Source organism: Trachurus trachurus, assembly GCF_905171665.1.
Source record: "Trachurus trachurus genome assembly, chromosome: 14".
Taxonomy (NCBI): domain Eukaryota; kingdom Metazoa; phylum Chordata; class Actinopteri; order Carangiformes; family Carangidae; genus Trachurus; species Trachurus trachurus.
In genome coordinates this window covers 24,649,796-24,673,264 of record NC_139903.1, presented here as the reverse complement: position 1 = coordinate 24,673,264, position 23,469 = coordinate 24,649,796, and the positions used below count along the sequence as shown (strand labels likewise).

At 43.9% G+C, this 23,469-nt stretch overlaps 1 protein-coding gene across 3 annotated transcripts in view; it reads left to right on the top strand.

Moving 5' to 3' along the window:
• nbeaa (neurobeachin a) overlaps positions 1-23,469 on the top strand; it is a gene marked incomplete at both ends in the record, with an annotated part of 101,510 nt that overhangs the window by 49,189 nt on the left and 28,852 nt on the right. For all 3 annotated transcript variants that reach the window (XM_083987227.1, XM_083987226.1, XM_083987225.1), the window contains 18 exons: positions 469-666; positions 2,774-2,907; positions 4,128-4,236; positions 5,184-5,336; positions 7,170-7,338; positions 13,120-13,199; positions 13,563-13,625; positions 14,016-14,113; positions 15,565-15,657; positions 17,680-17,788; positions 17,958-18,039; positions 18,293-18,416; positions 18,537-18,729; positions 19,707-20,396; positions 20,633-21,079; positions 22,053-22,270; positions 22,423-22,576; positions 23,111-23,134. In XM_083987227.1, the coding sequence (XP_083843353.1) occupies positions 469-666; positions 2,774-2,907; positions 4,128-4,236; positions 5,184-5,336; positions 7,170-7,338; positions 13,120-13,199; positions 13,563-13,625; positions 14,016-14,113; positions 15,565-15,657; positions 17,680-17,788; positions 17,958-18,039; positions 18,293-18,416; positions 18,537-18,729; positions 19,707-20,396; positions 20,633-21,079; positions 22,053-22,270; positions 22,423-22,576; positions 23,111-23,134 (3,138 nt within the window). The remainder of the gene's footprint in view (positions 1-468; positions 667-2,773; positions 2,908-4,127; positions 4,237-5,183; positions 5,337-7,169; positions 7,339-13,119; positions 13,200-13,562; positions 13,626-14,015; positions 14,114-15,564; positions 15,658-17,679; positions 17,789-17,957; positions 18,040-18,292; positions 18,417-18,536; positions 18,730-19,706; positions 20,397-20,632; positions 21,080-22,052; positions 22,271-22,422; positions 22,577-23,110; positions 23,135-23,469) is intronic.

Genomic DNA, 23,469 nt, shown 5'->3' with positions numbered 1-23,469 from the left:
TCTTCATGAGGACGCTTCAGATCTCTTAGATTTGAACAAGATCAAGGCTCTGCAGTCATTGTTGTATGAAGGAAACATTGCAGCGCAATACGAATACGAACACAAATATGTCGGTGTGTGTCCGTATTCCTTTGTGTGTGTGGACTACAAAGTCAGAAGATAAATTTGGAGCTCAGAGTGCCTCTCTCCCACACATCCGCTCTCCCCTCGCCATCTCTTATTCTGGGCTAATTGAATTAGTGCCCGGGTTAGCGCTGTGTTCATTAAGCTAATGCTGCGTTGTTTACACACAACACATGCTGCAATTAAGCAGACTCCATTTCGGTCGTTTGCACACACACATACACACACACACGGAGACAGACATGCTTCGTTTTTTTTTCCACCGGACATGTCATTTGTCCCCTCTGATTCAAAGTTTACACTCTCCCACACAACCTTTGACAACTTCTTTCTTTCTCACCACAGAGCACTTTCAAGTTCAAGTCCGAGAGCGACATCCACCTGGCTGAGCACCACAAGCAGGTGTTGTACGATGGCAAGCTGGCCAGCTCCATCTCCTTCACCTACAACGCCAAGGCGACCGATGCCCAACTCTGCCTGGAGTCGTCGCCAAGGGAAAACCCGTCCATCTTCGTCCACTCGCCGCACGCCCTCATGCTACAGGTCAGTGCGGCTGTTCCAGTTCCAGACTCCTGAATGTTCAGCGGTCTGTGAGTAAAAGGAAGCAGAGATTCAGACTGATTCCTTCAATTGTACTGGTTGCCAGGTATGCCTGTAGGGAGCGGCTAGAGGCTAAAGCTAAGCTAACGCTAACCGTATTTAACGAGCAGCAGCTCCGGTGTTGACAGCGGACTGGAAACACATCTGAATCCTTTCACACTAGCTCACAGATGAACCCGACAAACCCGCAGCATCACGCCTGAGCCGGAAACATTACAGTACCAGCTGACCATTAGTTAGCATTAGCATTAGCACGATGCCATTTTCTCCACAGAGCTATCAGATCTGGCCCCTGAGCTCCGCCTCACATGACATCAACGTACTAATGCTGTTGGCGCAGAGATCATTTCATGTTGACGTTGCCAACGTAACCAGATGTATTTATTTATATATTTTGGACCCGTCAAAATTTATAAAAACATTTATTTCTATACAAAAAAAAAAATAATTCAGTAAAATGAATACTTTTATTCTACACCCCTCTAGACATTCTGTGGATGTATTCTTTTTGGAAAATTAATTGTTTTGATGAAAAAGTTGTAGCCAATACCTTTAAAGGTGTACAGAAATGGCCGTTTGTCCTGTTTGTCGCGCCGAGTTGTCACGAGCTGCAACACGAGTTTACCCGAGTAAGGAAAACAAATTTGATTGGTCGTTATCGAGCGGGCGGGATATTCAAAGCTTGGGGCGAGACCGAGCTCCGTGTGTGTGTGCGTGTCTCAGACGTTTGAATGACGGATTACGGATCCAATATCAGTGGCTGGTGAATCGTGTACAGGCTGACGTATAATCCGTGCGCCTGCATTATCCAATGCGAAAAAAAAATACACACTTTCAGCCCGGATTTACTCAAAAATAGAATTTTGCACAAAGTTTGTCCTACATCGTCTGATAGATGAGTTATTACACTAATTTTATGACCCAGAGTGGGCTTAAATTCAATTTTCTTTTCTGTACACCTTTAAAAATAAAAGAAAGAAAACATGCACCAGCATGCACCGACTGCACCCTGCTGTAAACACCAGTGCTACGATGTCCACAGTTGACTCTCTGTGACTCTCAGCTGTTAATTGAACTCGTTCTTTTCAGGATGTATTGAGGGGGTTGTCCAGGGTCGGTGGGGAATGTGCTCGGTAATGGCAGCTCTTCTTTGTATCTCATCTTGATTTCTAAGAATTTCTCCCCTCTGAACAGTGATGCAACAGAGAGTCAGGCAGCAATTACTGTAATTCACGATCACAAAGACAGACAGCGAGTCACGATGCATTGTCGTTAGAACAAAGGTATTTCAGTTCGTTGGAGGAGATCAGCAGCAGGGGCGATCGGCAGCTTCACAGCAAAAATGGTTTTGGGTTCGATTCCCTTGCCTAAACGCCTTTCTGTGTGGAGTTTGCGTGTTCTCCCTGTGGCTGTGTGGGTTCTCTCCAAGTTCTCCCACACAAGGACGTGCGCTCTCGGTTGAGTGACTCTAAATTGGCCGTAGGTATGAGCCTGAACCCCGCCCTCGCTTGAATGTCAGCTGGGATTGGCTCCGCCCCCCCCCCTACAACCCATGCGTGAAGCGGTATAGTTAATGGATGGAAGAGACTGAGCAGTCATCTTTATTTGTCATTTCGGTTCAGTTAAGACAGCACAAGACAACCATGTACAGTACTTTGGAAAATTTGAGTCGCAGAATATCGAGTCTTTTCAATAATTAAACATTTTCTTTTTAATTTTGCAAATCTATTAAACTTAAAATAGATGAAAATCAGGACGTGTGAAGGGAAGCTAAATGGACAAATAACATAGTAAAGTCATGACAAATATATTCTCAACATTTTACATTTATATATTCTGGGGTTCATCATATCTGATATTCAGCTCAACACCACAGCTACTACTCAGGCTTGTGACAATACTGTATTTAATGCCCAGTGCAGTTTTTTTTCTGTAAGTCTGTGTGTGTGTGAGATGTTGAATTTTTAATGACAGTGGACGAGTGTCTATGTGCACATCCAGTGTCCACTGTGTCTCTGTTAGAACTAACGGCCCATTTCTGCTCCCACAGGACGTGAAGGCCATTGTTACCCACTCCATCCACAGTGCCATCCACTCTATAGGGGGCATCCAGGTCCTGTTTCCTCTCTTTGCTCAGCTGGACTACAAACAGCTCAACGACAGCAGCGTGGACACCACAGTCTGGTGAGTGCTCTAAGGAACAGCAGCCAGTAGCTGTGCAGAAAGCACTGATATAGACCAGTGGTTCCCAACCAGGGGTACACGTAACCCTAGGTAGCACACTGCAAGGGATATGTGGAAACACTTGATAATTTATTTCCAAGATGGTAAGTAAATATTCCCAGTCATTTCATAAGCCCATTACTAAAATGGTACGTGGGCGCCACAGCTAGTTCCCCCTGGGAGACAATAACCTGTGGCTCAACTCTGTGAAGACAAATGGCTCAGACGTTCGGTTACTGTTACTTGCTCCGGACTCAGGAGAGGGTTCAGGGGAGCTGAACGTTATATGTTATGAATATTATACGAGTTTAATAGAACAAAGGCAGGTTGATTTTTATTTGTTATTTATTTTTATTTTGAAGGCAGAAAGATTCTTATGTATTTTTATGTTTAATTTGAGTTGAGAACAAAAGTGCAGGGGAATACAAAAATGTCCTTGTACAAATTAAAGAAGGAAATTAAAATGATTTTCATTTTATAATCAGTTGTATTATGTTTTATGTGACCACTTTTGGAGAATCAACAACATGTATGAGTGAGGGGGTACTCATGGGTAAAACAGATAGGTTCAGGGACAAAAAAGGGTTGGGAAGCACTGATGTAGACAGTATGAATCACTAAATTGGCTGAAACTCTCTTTATTTATTGTTTTTCATCTACTGTGGCTGATCCCAGAAATGGACCCAGAAACAATCAAGTCTTAAGAGGGATAGGAAGTGAAAATAAGAGCAGCGTTACGAAAAAGATGAATCTTCTGTGCGAGGGAGTTATCTTCCATCTGAAAGACCAACCTTAGATTATAATGCCGCAGGCAGGAAATAACTGATTAAAGAGAGCAGGGTGTGTTAGTATGAGAGGAGTTATGTGGTTTCACCCAGAGCGATGAGAGGCTTTTAGAAAGTCTGTGCTCCCAGATCGTCCTGATGTGACTGTAGCACATGAACCTCAGTACAGTTATATACCGTCTACTCATGCTGTTCACTGGGTTTGTCAAATATCATCAGGAAGACAACGACAAGACACAAAAATACAACTGCTTATTAAAAATAAATGATGGGGAGGAAAGCAACCACGGTTTTATCACATGCTCCAATAGAAAATACGTATAAATCATTAGTGATTTCCATCTAGCATTCTTGAAATATTTGTGTATGTGTGTGTGTTTGTTGTGTGTGTTGCAGTGCTACTCTGCTGGCGTTCCTGGTGGAGCTGCTGAAGAGCTCGGTGGCCATGCAGGAGCAGATGCTGGGAGGGAAGGGATTCCTGGTGATTGGGTATCTGCTGGAGAAGGTCAGTAGAAGTCCTCCACAACGAGGCCTTAACATGTTAAACTAATTTGTTGTAGGCTGAAGTAGCCTTGGCATGTTTCTTTTTTTAACGCAACCTCCACTAAAATTAGAATGTTGGCAAATTTGCCCATTGCCACAATCCCTGTAGTTTTAGGATTAGGTTCGTTACCTTTAATTGTTGGATTGTGTATTTGATGAGTTTGATGAGGGAAACCAAAAAATCCCATTAGTCTCCGTAGCGTAGCTCTGAGCGGCTCGCAGCTCTGCTCCGCCAATCTAAGAATAGCTTGCACCGACAATTAAAGGTAACGAACCTACTCCTAGGTTTTTATTTTATAGGGATTTTGGTAATTATGGCAAATTTGCCAAAATGTTGAACTATCCCTTTAACTACATACATTCATACATAATGTGTCTGGGTATTACTATAGATAGAGATGTTAATACTGTCAGTGAAGCTCTTTCCAGCTGCAGCGAGAACTAACAGAACACCACAAATGTGTAAAAAGATGTGGGAATAAAGAGACGTCATCAAGTCTTTTTCCTGCTGGTGTTAATTCATTGTTTGAGACCGTTGGTAACTGCTAACATAGGAGCTCAAGATAACGCATGACATAACATACTGCAGCAGGTTATCGAATGTGAGACTGACGACAGATTGTGAATAAAATGATACGGATAAATGCTGGTATTTGTTGCTCGTAGCTGATGTGATAGTTATTTAAGGTGGACTCACACGCCACTGTCCTGATAATGAGAAAAAGGAAGATTGATTGGTTTATTTTTGTCAGTGGAGTTAGTCTGATTGGAGCTACTGTCAAGATATTCTGGAGATAAAAGGACACAGTAACGGTGTGAGGAACAAAAAAAAAAAAAAAAAAAAAGGTTTTCTTAACAATTTCATGAATCTGCTTTAATCATATTTCACATTCCCCGTCCTTTGTCCAGTCGTCACGAGTCCACATCACCCGGGCGGTGCTCGAACAGTTCCTGTCCTTCGCCAAGTATCTGGATGGTTTACCTCATGGAGCGCCGCTCCTCAAACAGCTCTGTGACCATGTCCTCTTCAACGCTGCCATCTGGATACACACCCCTGCCAAGGTCTGTTTATATATGTGTGTGTGTGTGTGTATCTGGGGAAAGTGTGTCCATGTGTGTGTTTTCATGACCTTGCCGCAAAAAAAAGAAAAAAAAAAGGAGATGATATTCTGAATATGAGAATTAATGGGGTGATGGACTCAGAACAGGCATGGGAGATGGTGTGAAATAGAAAAAGGACGTATTGTCTGCTTGTGCAGGAGGTTTTCAGTGCGAGAATAATTGAAACAAACAGGCAATGAAACACAGAGGAACGAGACGCCGACTTCTTAGTGGCTTTTTGCAGTAATGTAACAAAGAGGTTGTTGTACACGGAAGGAGGAGCCCGCTCGTCACGCAGAGAAGAGGACAAGAGCACGCAAGCAAAGGAAACAAAGAGAAAAAGTGACATTTGAAAAGACCCCAGGACAGGACAGAGATGTGTGGGTCCTCTTTCCTCCTTCTCGCTCTGGACTGGATGTGAGTGTTCCTGGCGTTCTCACGGGGCAAATCAGCTCCTGCCTCCATTATTTTCAAAACTTCCCAGACTCCCCTGTCCTCTCCCCTCTGACCTTGAGCTGTGATTGGCTCTGGGGCGCAGCAGCACAGAGCTCCAGGGCGCACTGGAGTTGAGACGGAATAAAACAAGCGGGCAAACAGGAGAGTAAGGACGGAGGAAGTAAAAAGAAGAACCATACCAACCTTAGTTAACATGTCACCATGAAACGGCTCCATACCGTTGCCCATTGTGTTTTTACCTTCAGTCGGACAATGAGTTGTCATTAAACATCACAGCAATTACGGACGGCCATAATGAGAACATTAGAAGAACAATAATGCCGCAACACAATAAAATCTTTAATCCTTTAATCTAACTGCTCTTGTACTACTCTGTCTCCCACTGAGCGTTATTATTTCCCACGTCTCAAGGTGTTATCAGCACCTCCATTGTACTGTTGGCAGAAATAACCTTGGTCATATTCAGGACTTAATGAAACACTTGAAGAAATCACATCATCTCACTCTCATCATCAACATCCTCCCTGTTTAGCGCTGGAAAATAAAGAGATGCTTTTCCTTCACCAGGCGTCTTTGTTACAAGCTACTGATGCATCAGCGTGTCCCTAAAATGATTGTGCCGTGCTGCGATCAATGAATTTCTGGGTATTTTTTCTCTGCAGCTGATTCCGTTGCAAATGGCACAGATTAAAAAGAGAAAAAAAAAAAACGAAACTAAAAAACATGAGCTCAAGGTGTGAAATGCAATGTAATGAAAGCCGTTTAAACCAGCTGAGTGCATCCTCCCTTCTTGGATGAGCCGCGGCGTGGTGTGGTGCGGTCGGCTAATTTCATCTGCTTAAACGGGGGCCTACCTCGTTACGGCCGGCCCTCGGCGTTGTGGTCACTGTAATGAGCTCAGAGATTTGTGCGAGAGCGCCGCAGAGCCCCGGTAAACTGTGTAACGGGGCGATGGAAGAGGATCCGTCAGAGGGAAAAGGAGGAAGGGAACAGACGGAGGCAAGGAAGGAGCAAATGAGCAACTGGAGAGCGCCCTCCTTAAATGTCAGCGCTGCGTGCGGAGCTCCTGAAATACTTGACGGCTTCAGGCACAGAGACATCAAAAACAACACGAGGAAGAAAACACTGGCGCTTTTCTGCTGGAGGGAAGTTTCCTGTCGTTCCCATGCGGTTGTCTTTTCACAATAAAACTGCCTTCTGTTTGAACGCCATAAACACATGCAGATGATTTGTTTCTCTCCAGCAAGCGTCTGATAATTTGTGTTTGTGTGTCAAGTGTGTTTTATGCCTATTTTATGCACTATATAAATGCGTGTGTGTGTGTGTGTGTGTGTGCAGGTCCAGCTGTCCCTCTACACTTACCTTTCATCGGAGTTCATCGGCACCGCCACCATCTACACCACCATCCGCCGTGTCGGCACCGTCCTGCAGCTGATGCACACTCTAAAGTACTACTACTGGGCCATCAACCCGCTCGAGTGCAGTGGAATAACCCCCAAAGGTCTCGGTATGTTTACATGCACACACACACACAGCACACGGTATGCCTGACCTTCTATCTACTGCACACTTCATATAGTGTCTGTTTGTACAGACTTTTATCCTCTTATCTCCATCTCTGTCTCAGTCTCCCTCTCCGACCCTCCTCTGTTCATCGTCTGTGCAGTATTTACGGTCTCTCTTTCTCTATTTACTCATCTTAAACATACAAAACCTACATATGCGAAGTTATTGCAGCATCCTCTCAAATCCTCCCAAAATGAAGCGACACTTTGCCACTGCACAAGCCTTAGAAAATATCTTAACAATGCATTTTTATAACAACATACCATCAGTGTTTGACACGTTGGCAAAAGTCTGACAAGCATGCAGCAATTGGCCAAGTGTGCAGAGGTGATTTGAAGTTCTTTCTCCAGCTGTGCCATATTTAACCTCCCAATAGCCCAGTTTTTCCTGCCTTCCACTGAAGCAGTAAAAACCGCTAGAAAAACTTTTGCCTTCCATGTGTTACGATGACAGTTTATTACTGGAGCCTCTTCCCACTGTCCTGACAACAAAAATACTCAATTCTGTCCTAAAACCCTTTTGCAGTGAAGGGACATTAAAGGGGAACTATGCAAGTCTGGTCGCTCTGATCTTGCAGGGTTGGTTTTCGGGCAAGAAGATGCTCGATGGGAGGCAGAGAGCCTCCATTCTCCCTGTAACAAGTCATTTAACCATCACAATTACTCTGAAGCTGTTAAATAAATTAATAATTTAAACTTACTGAAGGTCAAAAATCTTGCATAGTTCCTCTTTAATAATATATATCCTATTTACACATACACAGGAGGTGTTGAAGCCTGTGTCTGCAACAGCATTGGGCTTAATACAAATCCCATGATAGCTTATCTATTACTCATTTGAGATGTTTATTGTGTAATTACATCATATCTAGAGTTTCTTTGCCCTGTTCGAGACACTGTGCAAGATATCGACAGTGCAAATAAACTTGAACTGTCTCCACTTGACATAGGATTTCATCAAATCCGCCGCTCTCTCTTAAAGGTAGCTGGTGTCTCTCCATTAGCACAATTTACACATGCAATTGACCTTTCTGAAATCAAGACATCACTAGAGAAAGGATTTTATTGATTAATACATTGAGCGTGTTAGCCGTGCATTCTTAAATATGAAATTTCTCTCTCGCCACTCTCACATAACACCAGAGTGTTTAAGAGGTCAAACCCAAGAGAATCTTAACTCGACTCAAACTAAATACCTGCAATATTTTCATACCAAGTCTTTATTATTTCTGATTTGCACAGTAATCGTTACCTTTGGCGAACTTGTTAAAGATTTTCCTTGAGTCCTGTCAAAACAGCATGTGGAGAAACGTTCTGTGATATAATCTATCCACCACTCCACATCTGTGACAGTCACTATTACACAGCAAAACACAGGGAGCTGTAGTCACAGAGTAGGTGACTGTGCATTGAGCTTGATAAATGATCAACATGAGTTTTCAAATAGGAATCTGATCATAACCTCTCCATTGTTAGGAGGGATTTTGACACTTTTTGCTGATCATTTCTGACTTGATTTTTTATTCAGTGTTAATTCTAGTGTCCAAACAAATGAGAATTGAGAGTAAAGGTGTGTGTGTGTGTGTGTGGTGGCCCAGGTGGTGCTTGGGTCGTTTTGTGAAAAAATACATTTTTAAAGGTTAAGTTATAGTAATGTCAATGAGTGAGACGTGATTATCTCACCCATTGTGTAATGGCTTTGAATGCAAATTTGCAGCAACACCTCATGGTCAGAAAGGTCACATATGTACAGCTCTGGTAAATTGCATAAAACACAGATGGCTATTTGATCATTATTTCAACACACTGAGATAAAGGTCATTTATGCTACACACACACACATACTTACTGTACACACACATTTAGATACTCTTCCCTCTCTTATCAAGCATTGTTATAGCTGTGTGCTCATGAACAAAGCTGAATATGTTTCTGTGTATCTGAGACTGGGTACGACTCTTTGCAGAGGAACAGATTCTGAAATCCAATTTTCCTCAGCAGATAAGTAATAGTTAAAATGCTGTTTGTTTGTTTGCCCCCCGAAACCTCTTTGATTTTGAACTACAATGCGAGGCCATGCTTCCTCGCGCACGCAGTGTTTACATGATTTGTCTGTATTTGACAAAAAAAACAACAATTCAATATGAAAAACAAATCATATTCCAAACAGAGCACAGAACCAAATCAGTCTGTGTGCATGTTCACTGGCTTTGTAACGGAGCAGCGAGCGCAGCCACACAGAGAGCACAGAGCTTCAGAGGGGTCGGAGCAGACCTTTCACTTTAATCAACCCCTTCCTCTGGCCGGGACCCGCCGCCGACTACGCATCGTGCGCATCCCACGTTGCCATGGCAACAGACAGATTTGATTGGCAGATCCAAGGGAGCTTTTGGAATTTCTAATCAAGTGGCTGTCTGGCTTGCCTTTCTGTTTGGCGATACTGCAGTTTGACTACTGGGATTTAGTCCCACACACACAGAGCCACAGATAACAGCAGCAATTAGCCTCAGATGCGTTCTAATGGCCGTTCAAAGCCAAGGATGTGCTAGCCGCGGTTTAGGAAGTCTGCATATACATTCATGCTTAACTGTACAGTGAGAGTGTGATATGGAATTAATGGAATTAATTAGCATAGTAACTGACAGATATTTGAAACGCCCGCAATGGGCTTTGTGGATAAAAATGTATTTAATTTTGCCTGAGTTTAAGGTAATGAGATTGAATACAAATTTCAGACAGTGTATGTATATACGTATATATTTATATATGTGTGTGTGTGTGTGTGTGTGTGTGTGTAATATTTTTCATTCAGCTCCTACTTCAAATCGGGTTAGAACTACACAGTTTTTCTGAGTTTTTTCTCATGTTTTACAAATAACTCCATTTGATGTCGGCTGAAAATTGCTTTCAGGACGACACAGAGGCAGAGGCAGTGCTGTACCTAATGAAAACACCTCGGGCCTCTCTCCCTGGTCACGTACCGTGCTTTTGAACTCTGCTGCTATATTATAATACAACGGAAACAGTGATTAAATGGCTTCTATTGAGAGAAACAAGAATGCAGCTGAGACAAATGAAGAATGACATACTGTTAAATATTCATGTGCCGCAGTTTTATTTATTTATTCTGCTTTTTCGAAAAAGTTGTGTGTGCCATTTCTATATTAATTTGCATTTGATTATTTTTATACATTGTAAAATATTGTTACATAATGTAATTTGTCTGGTGTTAAGTTTGAGTGTAAATATGGTACGTGTCCAGAAGTAATCTCAAGTGCACTGTACACTGAATGCAGAAATTCACCACAGTTTTGTTAAATCCAATTAGGTGTAGTTGTTGCAATGTAGGAACATTCAGACACACACACACACAAACCTCATCGACTCTTCACAGGTTGTAATTACCTGAGGGAAAAAAAAGCTTTTTTTTCTCGATGACAGGATAAAATGGTGGAGTCAGTCACTCAAGAAGAGGAAAATTGATTTCAAAGAGTAGCAGACGATAATTAAAGCTGCCCCTTGGAAGAGCTTTATATGATTAGAAGCTTTCTTCAAATCCTCCGGTAACAAAAGACCCTGGTGCGCGCGTGCTCCCGTTTGACACGGAGCTGCTGCGAAAAACCATGATGGATGGCGAGTGTCACCATTCCACCAATATGCACCAGCCTGACACGTAATGATGATGGATCACAAGGAGATCTGGTCAGTGTCATGTTTTGGTTTTGTGAGGAGCAGGTGAAGAGACAGAAACACTGGTTCAGTGCCAGCAGAACGTGACAAAGGAAGAAGCTTCAAATCCTCTTCTCTGTAGCTTTGGGTCAGATATCAATTTAAATCATGCGAGAGGATGAGGTGCATGCATTTTCATTCATGGTACAATAAACAGGTTCCTAGTTGCAGCACTTCTCCCTCCGGTCCATTTCCAGACACAGCAAAGAGCACAGAGGCAAATGCGCACAAGCCGGACATCATAAATGTTTATCGTTGCCTTATAAACTTTTACAAACCTCTGTTGGGTATGCAGAATGCTGATGAGAATACGCAGCTTATGAGCTTCATCGTGTAGCGCGAGGGTTTGTTTCTTAATAACAAAGGTGGAGGAAGGAGGGGAAGAGCGGATGTCGACCTAAACTGCCGGCAGCAGCCACCGGGAGCATTAAAGGGAAACGTGGCCTTATTTTTGAAAGGCCGGGTCTTATATCACTCCTGCTTTGATCTGAATCAATGCATCTTTGAGACTATTTGGCACAATATTCCATTAGTGAGTTATTTGGCAGCCATTTTGAGCCAATTCATCATTCAGCATAAGCCTGTGGTGTATCTGACCTGCACATTAAACACCTCAGAAATGAATGAAACACAGTTACATCAATAAAAAAACCGCAATGCCAACATCTGAGTTGTTAATTTTCCCCTTAAACATTTTTTTTTTAAAGTGCTGCTGTGCCATTGTTACATAGAGGCAGATGGTGAAGCTCAGTGCAGCCAGATGTCAGACAGAAAGAAAGACACACAAAAGTTTCATGAATGTGAATGGAGCCTCTCTCTGTGGCTCTTGAAACATATATTTTAAGGTAATGGAGGTGTGTGGCATTTATGGAACACAACAGTTGAATGGAAAGGTCTTTTTTTTTTGGAGAGAGGGCGGTTGTATCATACCCATGTGAGAGATGTTTCAGTTCACGCATCAGATGCTTTCGTGTTTGTAGTTTGATCATGTCTTTGCTGATGCTGATGCCTTGTTTGGTTTGGATCATTTGGACTACTGTATCAGTCACATGTTTGCAAATTGAAATGCCTTTGCCTGCAATCGTTTAAAGGGATAGTTCAACATTTGGCAAATTGGCCCATAGTCATAGCAGTAGGTTCATTACCTTTAATTGTCTGTGCAAGCTGTTTTTTGAACGGTGGAGCAGAACCGCTGCTCAGAGCTACGCTACGGAGGCTTATGGGATTTCTTGGTTTCCCTCATCAAATACACAATCCAACAACTCCAAAACGCTCTCGTGGACAAGTTGTGACCTGCACATTCACCACGCTATGAGACAGAACATAACGACACAGAGTTGTTTTCGAGGCAAATGCAGAGACTGCTTGCCGAAAAACTGCCCCCGACGGGAATGGGCATCAGCGGTTTTGCATGAATTTACCTCGAAAACAACTCTGTCTGGTAAAGTTCCATTATTATCTCATAGCGTGGTGAATGTGCAGGTCACAACTTGTCCACCAGAGCATTTTGGAGTTGTTGGATTGTGTATTTGATGAGTTTGATGAGGGAAACCAAGAAATCCCATTAGCCTCCGTAGTGTAGCTCTGAGCAGCTCGCGGCTCTGCTCCGCCGTTCTAAAAATAGCTTGCACCGACAATTAAAGGTAACGAACCTACTAAAACTATATAGGGATTATGGCAATGGGCCAATTTGCCAAAATGTTGAACTATCCCTTTAAATTAGTGCAACTAATACAACAACAATAACAAATACATTACAGATTGCCGAACTGCTTGTGGCATTAATGACAGTGATTTACACGGTTCTATCAGTGTGTGTGTGTGTGTGCTAACATGTTTTTCTCAGCTCTCCAGGAAGCTTAATACAATCTAATATCAGTAAACAGTGTTGCTCACTCAGCCTGAACTACAGACTTATTTAACCGATCAGTATTATGCGCAAGAATGGTTTTTTTTTAACAGGAAATTATTCTTTTGTTTATGTGTTTTCGTAGATGGACCGCGGCCGTCCCAAAAGGAGATCATCTCGCTCCGAGCCTTCATGCTCCTCTTCCTCAAACAACTCATACTGAAGGTGCAGTGAGAGAAATGGATTATCTTCATCACATTGTTTAAGATGCAAGAATCTTTTTTTCTCCATCCTCTGTTGTTTTCCTTCCTCCTGGGGACCATTAGCTTAATCTAAGATGTGAGTGTGTGTCTGTGTCTGTGTGTGTGTCTGTGGAGAATCGCATTATAGATCTGAAGCCTGAATGAAGCGCTGCAGCTTTTGTGTTAGCGAGTGCTCGTCGTGCCTTTTATTTACACGGTTGAAAACGCATCAAGCGAGAACAATCGGTGAAGTCATCTGAGGTTAAGGAGATGAGAAAAACAACAGCAGAAAGATCATGTACGTCTCTCTCTTGAATGATGTCTTCTGTCTGCTTTGTCCCTGCAGGACCGAGGTGTGAAGGAGGACGAGCTGCAGAGCATCCTCAACTACCTACTGACCATGCACGAGGTACGTACTGTAGGTGCTGTTTGATGCTGAAACCGTCAGTGGGACAGAGAGAGCTGGAGTGGAGCTGGTGGCAAAATGTGCATTAAAATTAGTGGGCTGGAGTTATGGTCCACTTAAACAAGAGAGAGTGTGAGTCAGCTTCGGCGCTGTGACAGCATGAAAAATGGTGCAACAATGGACTGAACAGAATGTACTCCTCTGTAACAATTATATCTATTCTTGCTCTGAAATGCCACATGCTCCTCCGCAGTTACCCCCAACCACAACGCACACACACACACAAAAACTCCGCACGTCCACCTCTACAACTCTCTCTTTGTCCTCTTAAGCCCCTGTTCATCTGTCCTCTGTCCTCCTCCTCCTCCTTTTGTTCACCTGCACAACTTGCAGGATGAGAATATCCACGACGTGCTGCAGCTGCTGGTGGCTCTGATGTCTGAACACCCGGCGTCCATGATCCCCGCGTTTGACCAGAGAAATGGAATCAGGTGAATGCCGCCGCCGCCTCCCAACATGCTGCACACGTACACACACAGACGGATCTGATGCAACGCAGATCCTACTGACACAGAAGAATGAATTATTCTTTACCAGATATTGATTTTGTCTCGTTGTTACAGCTTTTCTGTTCATGGGTTTTTATTTTTAACAAGTAACCGAAACACAACAGGAAAAAAATGCACTATTGTTTCGTTGTTAGATGAAATAAGTTGAGTTTATAAATAAAAAGGCCATTCTTTATGCTTTGTGAAAAAGCTTCACAAAGCAGTTGCTTTACCTTTATATATCTCCTACTATTAATATGTATTAAGATCTAAAGCAATGAGCACAATCTGTTTTATAGGTTTGCTTTCTCACAGATCTCTGTTTTTTTTAGTTTACCAAATAACATTCTTCACTTACCCTTAAAAAATATGTCTTTTATTATTTTATGCTTGTTTGAGGCAGTTCAAATGAGGTGGAAAAAAGTATTAATAATGTTTAAAAAAAAAAAAAAAAAAAAAGTAAAATGAAATGAAAAGCCAAGAGAATTAAAGAGCTGGTTAAGAACAGACATAAAGATATAAATGTTTCTAGTGCTTTCAATTCAGTCCTCAGTGTTCAATCATTACCCTTCACATAAAAAATGTTCTGAAGGGATTGAAAGTGGGCCGCCAACATTTTTCACTTTATTATTGATGTTTTGGACAGACTTATTCATCCACCATACAGCCACATTCACATATTTTAATATAGCACAACCAAAAAAAACAAGACCTTGGTATATTCAGAGACATATTGATCAGCACTGATAAACAATAAAATAAAAGAATCCAGACTGATAAACAAACAGTTCACATTGTCCATCAGGCAGGATACAGAGATCCATCCCTCACTGTGTCCATGAGACCACAGATGTTCAGTCCCTCAGCTCCAAAGACCAGATTAGATTTCATCAAAAGGTGAAATATACATGAACTTGTCAATCAAACACCCACAGCACTTGTTTCTCTAACAGAGAGAGAAGAGACCCTCTCTCCATCACAGTCTATGTGTCACCAGGTCACCAGTAGATGGAGAAGATGTAGTTCTGCTGCATACAGTGCACAAAGGGCGGCCTCAACCCAGCAGTTAGATAGATATTTTTTCCCCATTTCAAAGCCGACCTCAAACTGTGCTGGTATTTCCCCACAGCACAGCTCTGCATGGATGTCTTTTTGGTTGCTATGGTAACTCCTCTGTTTCCAGAGAGATAGTTAATACACTCCTGTTTTTCTCACTTTTATGTCCTCTGAGTGCTTCAGTCAGCGCATTGTTAACGTTAAGGATGTTTACCGAGCGCCAGGCAGCAGGTGTTAAACTTTACTGTGCACTGCACACTTCTGCTACACACTGCACAGGAGGACTCACAGTGTGTGTGTGTGTCTGTGTGTGTGTGTGTGTGTTTCGTGTGTCGCAGGGTGATCTGCAAACTCCTGGCCTCGAAGAGCGAGAGCATCCGGGTCCAAGCCCTCAAAGTCCTGGGCTACTTCCTCAAGCACCTCGGTCACAAGTAAGCTCCTCTTGTCTCTGTCTGTGCCTCCTGACTCCTTTGTGTCTGTCCATGATCTTTTTTTTTTTATTCTTTAATTTTATTCTGTCACTGCTAAACTCAAATGCGGCACCAGAGTGGGGAGATTGAGAGGCCTGACACTGCAGTAAAAACTGAAGAACTACAGCAGTGCAGTCTCCTGAGCCTCAGAGGGGGGGCTGTTTGTTTATGTGTGTGTGTGTGTGTATGTGTGTGTGCGCACGTAAAGATAATGTCCTCATCATCACATCCGAGGCAGAATAATAATTTTGACAGCGTGCTCTGGCAGGGAGGTGGAACCGTGATGAGCGGCAATGAATGCTGGGGGATTTATTCCTCCCATGCGATATGGCACGCCACTTACTGCACAACATGGGGGCAGAGAGCCACGCTGCACCTGAGCCCTGCACCTTCAAACCCCACCCCCACCTACCCCCACCCACCCCCACCTACCTAAGATCTGCTCAGACCAAACATAGTAGGGCATCATCATCACCCAAGCTACAATACCATAGAGCCCACATGATAATAACTATAATAATAATAATAATAATATAATTCATAATATTTTATTGTTAATTACCATCTAATAAGCAAAAAGCAGAGATGTGTCATGACTTGACTCGGAGCTGCTGACTATAACCAGTTTAGATTATAATTTTTCCAGGATGTTGTATCTAATGAACAACTTTATTATACTTATATAAGTGTTTTTTAGGGAAATTAATTTGTAAAAATACTTTGCAGAACCTGTTTCCCCTCCGACTTGCTGAGAGTTAATGACTAATCTTGACAAGTGCAGTGTTACTGTGATTGTTGTTGTCTCATTACACAGAGAGGAACTGTTGTCACCTCTGATTGAGAGCGAAGTGAAAACAGCATCAACAGAGCATCACTTAGACCTACTAATAAGCTGTCGCCGGGTAGATTTATACGGCTCTCACTGTGCGTCAGGAGCACAGCGGTTCACAACAGTCCTCCAATTTAAAGTCACACTGCTCATGGGATGAAGATGATTTATTTTAATCACATAATAATGTAAAAGCCTAAGAACAACTGCCCTGTCCAATGACGTGTCAGTCTCCCCCTGCTCATGTATCGGTGAGTTGAAAGGAAAAAGGTCATTAGTTTGGCAGTTTGTTGACGGGTCTTCATTAGTTGAAAATGTGATGAATAAATGTCCTAGATCTGTTGGATGCTTTGACATTTAATTTAAGGATAAGTGTGTGTATGTGTGTGTGTTAAACCTCAGTCATGGTGCAGTCTCATTATGACAGATAATAAATTTATTTCTGTGTGCAGTAGGCCATCATGCCTGCAGTTATATTTGTTCTGCTTGTTTTTTAAATTCAATTTGTTCAGTCAGACTGGAGCGTTGAGAAAAAAAACTATTTGCAATTTCTGTAAAATGTAATTATCCTGTTAAAAGACTAAATTAGAACTGAACCGACTGAACTGATTGGAGAAATGTATTTGAAACGTGATCATGGCAACTACACGATTTCTGTACAGTATGTACAATACATAATATTAAATATAGCCCATTCTAATGACCCAGTTAGATGCAGGTTTATACATCAGCTGTGATAATCACTCATTTAATTCAATTGAAAAGAAACATTTAAAGTTAATCAACCCTGATTTCTGAGCCTCTCCGCTTAAAATCCTCTTAGAGACACAATTATCACCTCTTGGCAAGGTGAACGGGCAAAATCAGTAATTCACAGTCATGTGAGCGTTGCCTCGGTGACTCCTGCAGTGCTGCTGCTAATTCCTCGTCCTCTTTCGTCCCATCACAACTGACAGGGCCACATGGTGCCGCCTGCCAATATCAGACTGTCATCAGGCCAGTGACAATCAATGTCATTTTCAACTGTCGTAAATTCTGTTATGAATGGCAATCTATCTCTCTCTCTCTCTCTCTCTCTCTTTCTCTCCCTCTCTCTCTCTCTCCCTATCTCCCTCTCTCCCTCTCTCTCCCTCTGTGTGTGTGTTTCTCGGCAGGAGGAAGGTGGAGATCATGCACACGCACAGTCTGTTCACGCTGCTGGGGGAGAGGCTGATGATGCACACTAACACCGTCTCCGTCACCACCTACAACACCCTGTATGAGGTAGGTGCCTGTTTGGCAGCCGCTCTTTCACGCGCTCCGTCACTATAGCGAAGTACACAAAGTGATGCGTTTTTTTTTTGTCTATTTATAGATATCCACAATTCAGGATGTTGTTGTTGTTGTTGTTGTTTAATTAACTGCCGTGGCTCTTCTTCTTCTCCCTGTGCAGATCCTCACAGAGCAGGTCTGTACTCAGGTGGTCCACAAACCTCACCCTGAGCCCGACTCCACCGTCAAGATCCAGAATCCCAGTAAGTACAAAAAAAGACAACTACTGTGTCTCTGAGTCTTTGTCTGCCAGTAGTGCTGGGCTGTTTTAATGGCTGTAAACAAACGGAGGCCAACACTTCTTCCTTATCGATCTGCCTCACTCTCTCTGGCTCTCATATTTCTCTTTTTCTCTTATTGAAAATCTTCTCTATATATCTGCTTCTCCCACTCTCTCATCTCATTATTTTCTCCCCACTTCCTTTCCTAATTATCCAATTTTTCTCTCCTACCCAGTGATTCTAAAGGTAGTGGCGACCCTCCTGAAGAACTCCTCGCCCAGCGGCGAGCTGATGGAGGTCAGGAGACTCTTTCTCTCCGACATGATTAAACTCTTCAGCAACAGCCGTGAGAACCGGCGGTAAGAACGCACAAATGACTGCGTGTCATCTGCTCCTCGCACTGATTGTTACAATTTCCAACGAGAAAGTCGTTTTGCAGTTCCCCCACGCTCACATCCAATGTTTGTGTGGTGTACCAGATGCCTGCTGCAGTGCTCCGTGTGGCAGGACTGGATGTTCTCCCTCGGATACATCAACCCCAAGAACCCAGAGGAGCAGAAGATCACTGAGATGGTGTACAACATCTTTAGGATCCTGCTGTACCACGCCATCAAATACGAGTGGGGAGGGTGGCGAGTCTGGGTTGACACCCTGTCTATCGCACACTCCAAGGTGAGAGGGGAATGCACATTTTTCTTGTAGACTTCTTAACCAGTGGGGTTAAAGGTAGGGTTCGAGATCCTATTCTGGAGCATTTTTTACACAATGTACCGCACCTCAGTCCTGTAGGTGGTGATGTAGATAAGCTGGATGCTGGGTGGTTTATTATGATGTTAGGTGTTTTATTTCACATTAATGAGCCACGAGAAAAAGCTGGTGGACAGTTAGTGATGCTGCACAGTGAAAGCGGAAAGCTGCGTCGCTCAAATTGGGATTTCACTGGGTCACACTGCGATACCCTCTCAGCTTCACCTTGATGTGAACCCAACGCTGAACAAGCGCTGCGTATTCCTGAGCTCTGGAGGTGTGGCTTCAGAGAGAGCTCTGAGGAAAGGGGCTGCATGGGACTTTGACTTGTTTTCAAAATGTGCCCTGATACAGTAGAACCCTTTTTCCAGGATCTCCAACCCTTTAATGTTAAAGATATTGATTGATTGATTGATTGATTGATTGATTGATACTCTTTGGTTGGTCTGGGGAGATTCTTGTAGAATATCATATCTAATGTCTCCAAAAATAAACACATTACTGGTGTTAATGATTTTTAGGTATCGGTATTTTAACTGCAGCTATCATAGAGGCTAAACAAACATGTATTGATTTGTACATATTGACTATTGCTAACTGTAAGTCTCGGTTCAATAACCTGCAAGGCCCAGAGTGATCCATTACAGATATAATGTTCAATACCTGCTGCTGACTTCTTTTTTACTGATCCGTCGTGGAAATTTAACCCATTTTCTGACGGCAGAGTAAAAGTGAGGGGAAATTATGGATGATGGTTGTAATGGCCGTGTTCGGATACTGTCCCACTTTTAGCCTCCGGTGCGGATTATCTAAGAGCTCTACTTGATGGAGACATTATTGATGTGGAGAGCTATTGGCAGTGCCTTTTGTTCTGATCACACAACCACTCATGTCTGTCACAGGTGACCTATGAAGCCCATAAGGAATACTTGGCTAAAATGTATGAAGAGTACCAGCGTCAGGAGGAGGAGAACATGAAGAAGGGGAAGAAAGGCTCCGTGTCCACCATCTCCGGGCTCTCCGCTACGCCCGCCCCCGTCGTCAACGGCAACCTGGAGATCGACGACAACTCCCAGACGCAGACGCCCGAGAGCGAGGCCGAGTACAGCGAGGGCGCCGGCGGAGACTCGCGCAACCTCCTGGCGGAAGGCGCGGTGAAGCGACCCAACGGAGAGGCGCTGACGCCCGGGGAGCAGAGCGCCGCGCCGGGGGTGAGGGTGGAGGTCCACGACCTGCTGGTGGACATCAAGGCCGAGAAGGTGGAGGCCACGGAGGTGAAGCTGGACGACCTGGACCTGTCTCCGGAGGGGCTGGGCGGGGGCGTGGGCGGAGGAGGCGGGGGAGTGGGGATGGAGAACGGACCGTTGGTGGAGGTGGACTCGCTCCTGGACAGCGCCTACTGCGCCGTGGTCCAGAACCTGAACGGGAGCCTGGCGCCTAAAGACGACACGGCGGGCTCCGGGGTCGGGATGGGGCCGGGCCTGGCGCTGTCGGGAGTCAGCCTGGAGGACGACGGGAACATGGGTCCGCTCATCACACTGGCTGATGAGAAGGACAGCGTCCCGAGCAACAACGGGTTCCTCTTCAGCAAGGTGGGGCGCTCTGTTGAGATTATTGTCACTGATGAATTACTGTCTTATCTGTGGAGCCTCGTCCTCCCCTGCTGACCTAGAATATAATATCACCATTCACTTACTGTTGTATCCCGACAATTTTCTGTCCTTCTTACTCCTTCTAATTTCCCTAGAGGAAAAAAGTTTTCCCTTCAAACTTTCCCTAATTCGTTAATTTTCTCTGAATTTTTTATTACCCCATTTATCTCTTCCAGGTTGATGAGAAACTACTTCCAGCTCTGGCAGCCACGGACCCCCTCGTGCTGCCGAGTCCAGACCAGCCCGCTCCATCCGGCCCGGTCCCGGCCCACTCCACCACCAGCGCCAGTGATGACCTCAGCCTGCTGGCCCACATGACGAGCTGTGGCTCTGATTTACAGACCCAGAGCCACGCTTCTGGGGAGCTTCCAGAGGACGGGCCCTTCAAGATCCAGAGCCCTCTTGCTGACATCAGCTCCATCGCTGAGGCCGAGAGCCAGAGCCAGATCCAGGGAGCCTCCAGGCCAGACTTCCCAGAAGGAGAGGCCACAGCCGGGGCGGAGGGAGAGGCCGCGGGGCTGAAGACCGGCGGAGACACAGCCAGCACCACCTCCGATACAGAGAGGTCGGACGATGGGAAGGACAAGGACACAAAAAAGATCCAAACTACGGCAACTACTCAGGTGTGTTCATGTGTGTGAGTCTACACAACTACTGCTGCATACTTTTAAATGTCAATCAGTTATTTTCATAAAATTTGTATGTACATTTATGTTTCACTTATTGTAATGTTAGCTAGAAAGTCACAATTAAAGGAGAATTCCAGTTATTTTCTAAATAACGCTCTACAGCTCTAGGTCCCCGAGTGCTACCATAGGAAAAGACCTGAGAAAAATATGTGCAGCCAGGACCTAGCTCTCCTCCTGCTAGCTGCGCTACACTGTGGTTAAACACTGAAGTAATGAGGGCAATTCTTCTAACAGCGACTTTGGCCTTTATGTAATGCTCAAAATATCACTAGACGCTTTGCAACATCCACCAGTTCCTTATCACAACACCGAGTGTGCATAACTCTGTTAATATGAGCAGTGTTAATGTGTGTTTTTATCACGTACCTCTGTTTACTCTAGCTTCCAAGACCTTACTAGTCGACTGTCCAGCTCAGGACTGTTTCCATATCAACAATGACAAAAACGCAAGGAAAACATGGATTTAGGAGGGGAAAAAAGATTTTGGATGGGGGAAAAATACATCAATATGAATAAAGCTGCTTTTTTTCCTATACAAAATCTTTTTTTTCCTTAGGTAGCATTACTTATCCTCACCTAAATGAATCTGCCACTTCAGGCAGTGACCAAGCACAGGCCTTATTCCCACTGCTGCCCAGCGTGATCAGCTGTGTGTGTTGATTAGTGTAAAATATTCAGCCTTGGACAGTTTGTCTCGGCTGCCCACACGTCAACTAATTTTCACTAATAGCTCAGTGAATAGAGGATAAGAAGTGCCACAGAGTGCTCTGTGGTTTCAGTTATGAAATAGATTTTCATAACTGAATCTATTCCAAGTTTTATGTCGGACTAGTGAGAGATGTGCTGAAAGCTCACGACTGTCTGACCCCCCTCCTCCTCCTCCTCTGTCCTGTTGTATTGTATGTAGGCCCTTCATGGTCGGACTGCGGCGCAGCTGGAGCGGGACCTGCGTGTCGACCTGGGTTTCAGGGGCATGCCCATGACGGAGGAGCAACGCCGGCAGTTCAGCCCCGGCCCGCGCACGACCATGTTCCGCATCCCAGAATTCAAGTGGTCGCCCATGCACCAGAGGTTGCTCACTGACCTGCTGTTTGCCCTGGAAACCGACGTGCACGTGTGGAGGAGGTGAGTCGCCGCAGGCTGACCCGGAATCAGCTCAGCTGGGTTTCAGCGTGTCCGTTCGAGGCCGATCTGAGACGACCACGACCGCTGCGATGTCTCTGTTTCCAAACCTGTTGTCTCTCATCATCCGTCAAACTCTTTATTTTCCATTTCAGTCACTCCACCAAGTCAGTGATGGATTTCGTCAACAGCAATGAGAACATCATCTTCGTCCACAACACGATCCACCTCATTTCTCAGATGGTGGACAACATCATCATCGCCTGCGGAGGCATCCTGCCTCTCCTGTCTGCTGCCACCTCCCCTTCTGTAAGTGGCTCCACTCCCCCCCTCTGTGGTAGGAGGGGAAACTGCAGGTCAACAGCTGCCTCTCAGGCCTGTAGCTCACACGCCGACTTTGAGGAACCTCCTAATCCTGATTCCCTTTGTGCTCAGGGCAGAGTCGATCTTGCATGATTGAATAGGTTAAAGAAATTGAAGTGTTGACTTTTTTTTTTTTTACCTATTAAATCGTGACAAAAGGTCTTGTTGGTTGAGAATAGTTTGGCCATGAATTTTTTTTTTAAAAAGGGTAAAGTGATTAAACTCTCATGTAACACATTCTGGATTCCTCTCATTTGTATCTTTATGTATTTAACAATCTAACACCTCTGCCTCAGTATTTTAAGCTTTATTTGAGCTTTGTTGTAATCCTTTTTTATTAACAATCTATTTAATTTGACGGTGTATTAATTGATTTCCTTTAATCATCTTTCTTTTTTTCTTTTCCTCTCTGTGTTACATGTGTTCTTTGTATTTTCTTGTCCTCGTTGTCCCTGTTTTTGTCTGTTTGTGCATGTGCAGAGTTCTAAGAGTAGTGCCAACACTGTAAGTTGTGGTTTCTTCCTCTCTTTCTATTCTACTAATACTCTGTTCTGGTTTATTTACCATTGTGATTGACACTAACCCTTGCCTGTCTGACATCCATAGTGTTTCTATTTGTTGTGCTCCTTTGCTGCTAATCAATACCCCCCCACCCCCCTTATACTGTCTCTATATATTGTGGGTTTGCATTGATCGCTCTGCCTCTAGTTCTTAAGCGATATAATATTCTAACACTGTTAGAATATTATACACATAAGGGGGTTAGAGTAGACTGAAAGCCAGGAGGTGGGTCGGAGAAATTAGAGTGAAAGAGCATGAGAGTTTACCATAAGTCCTTG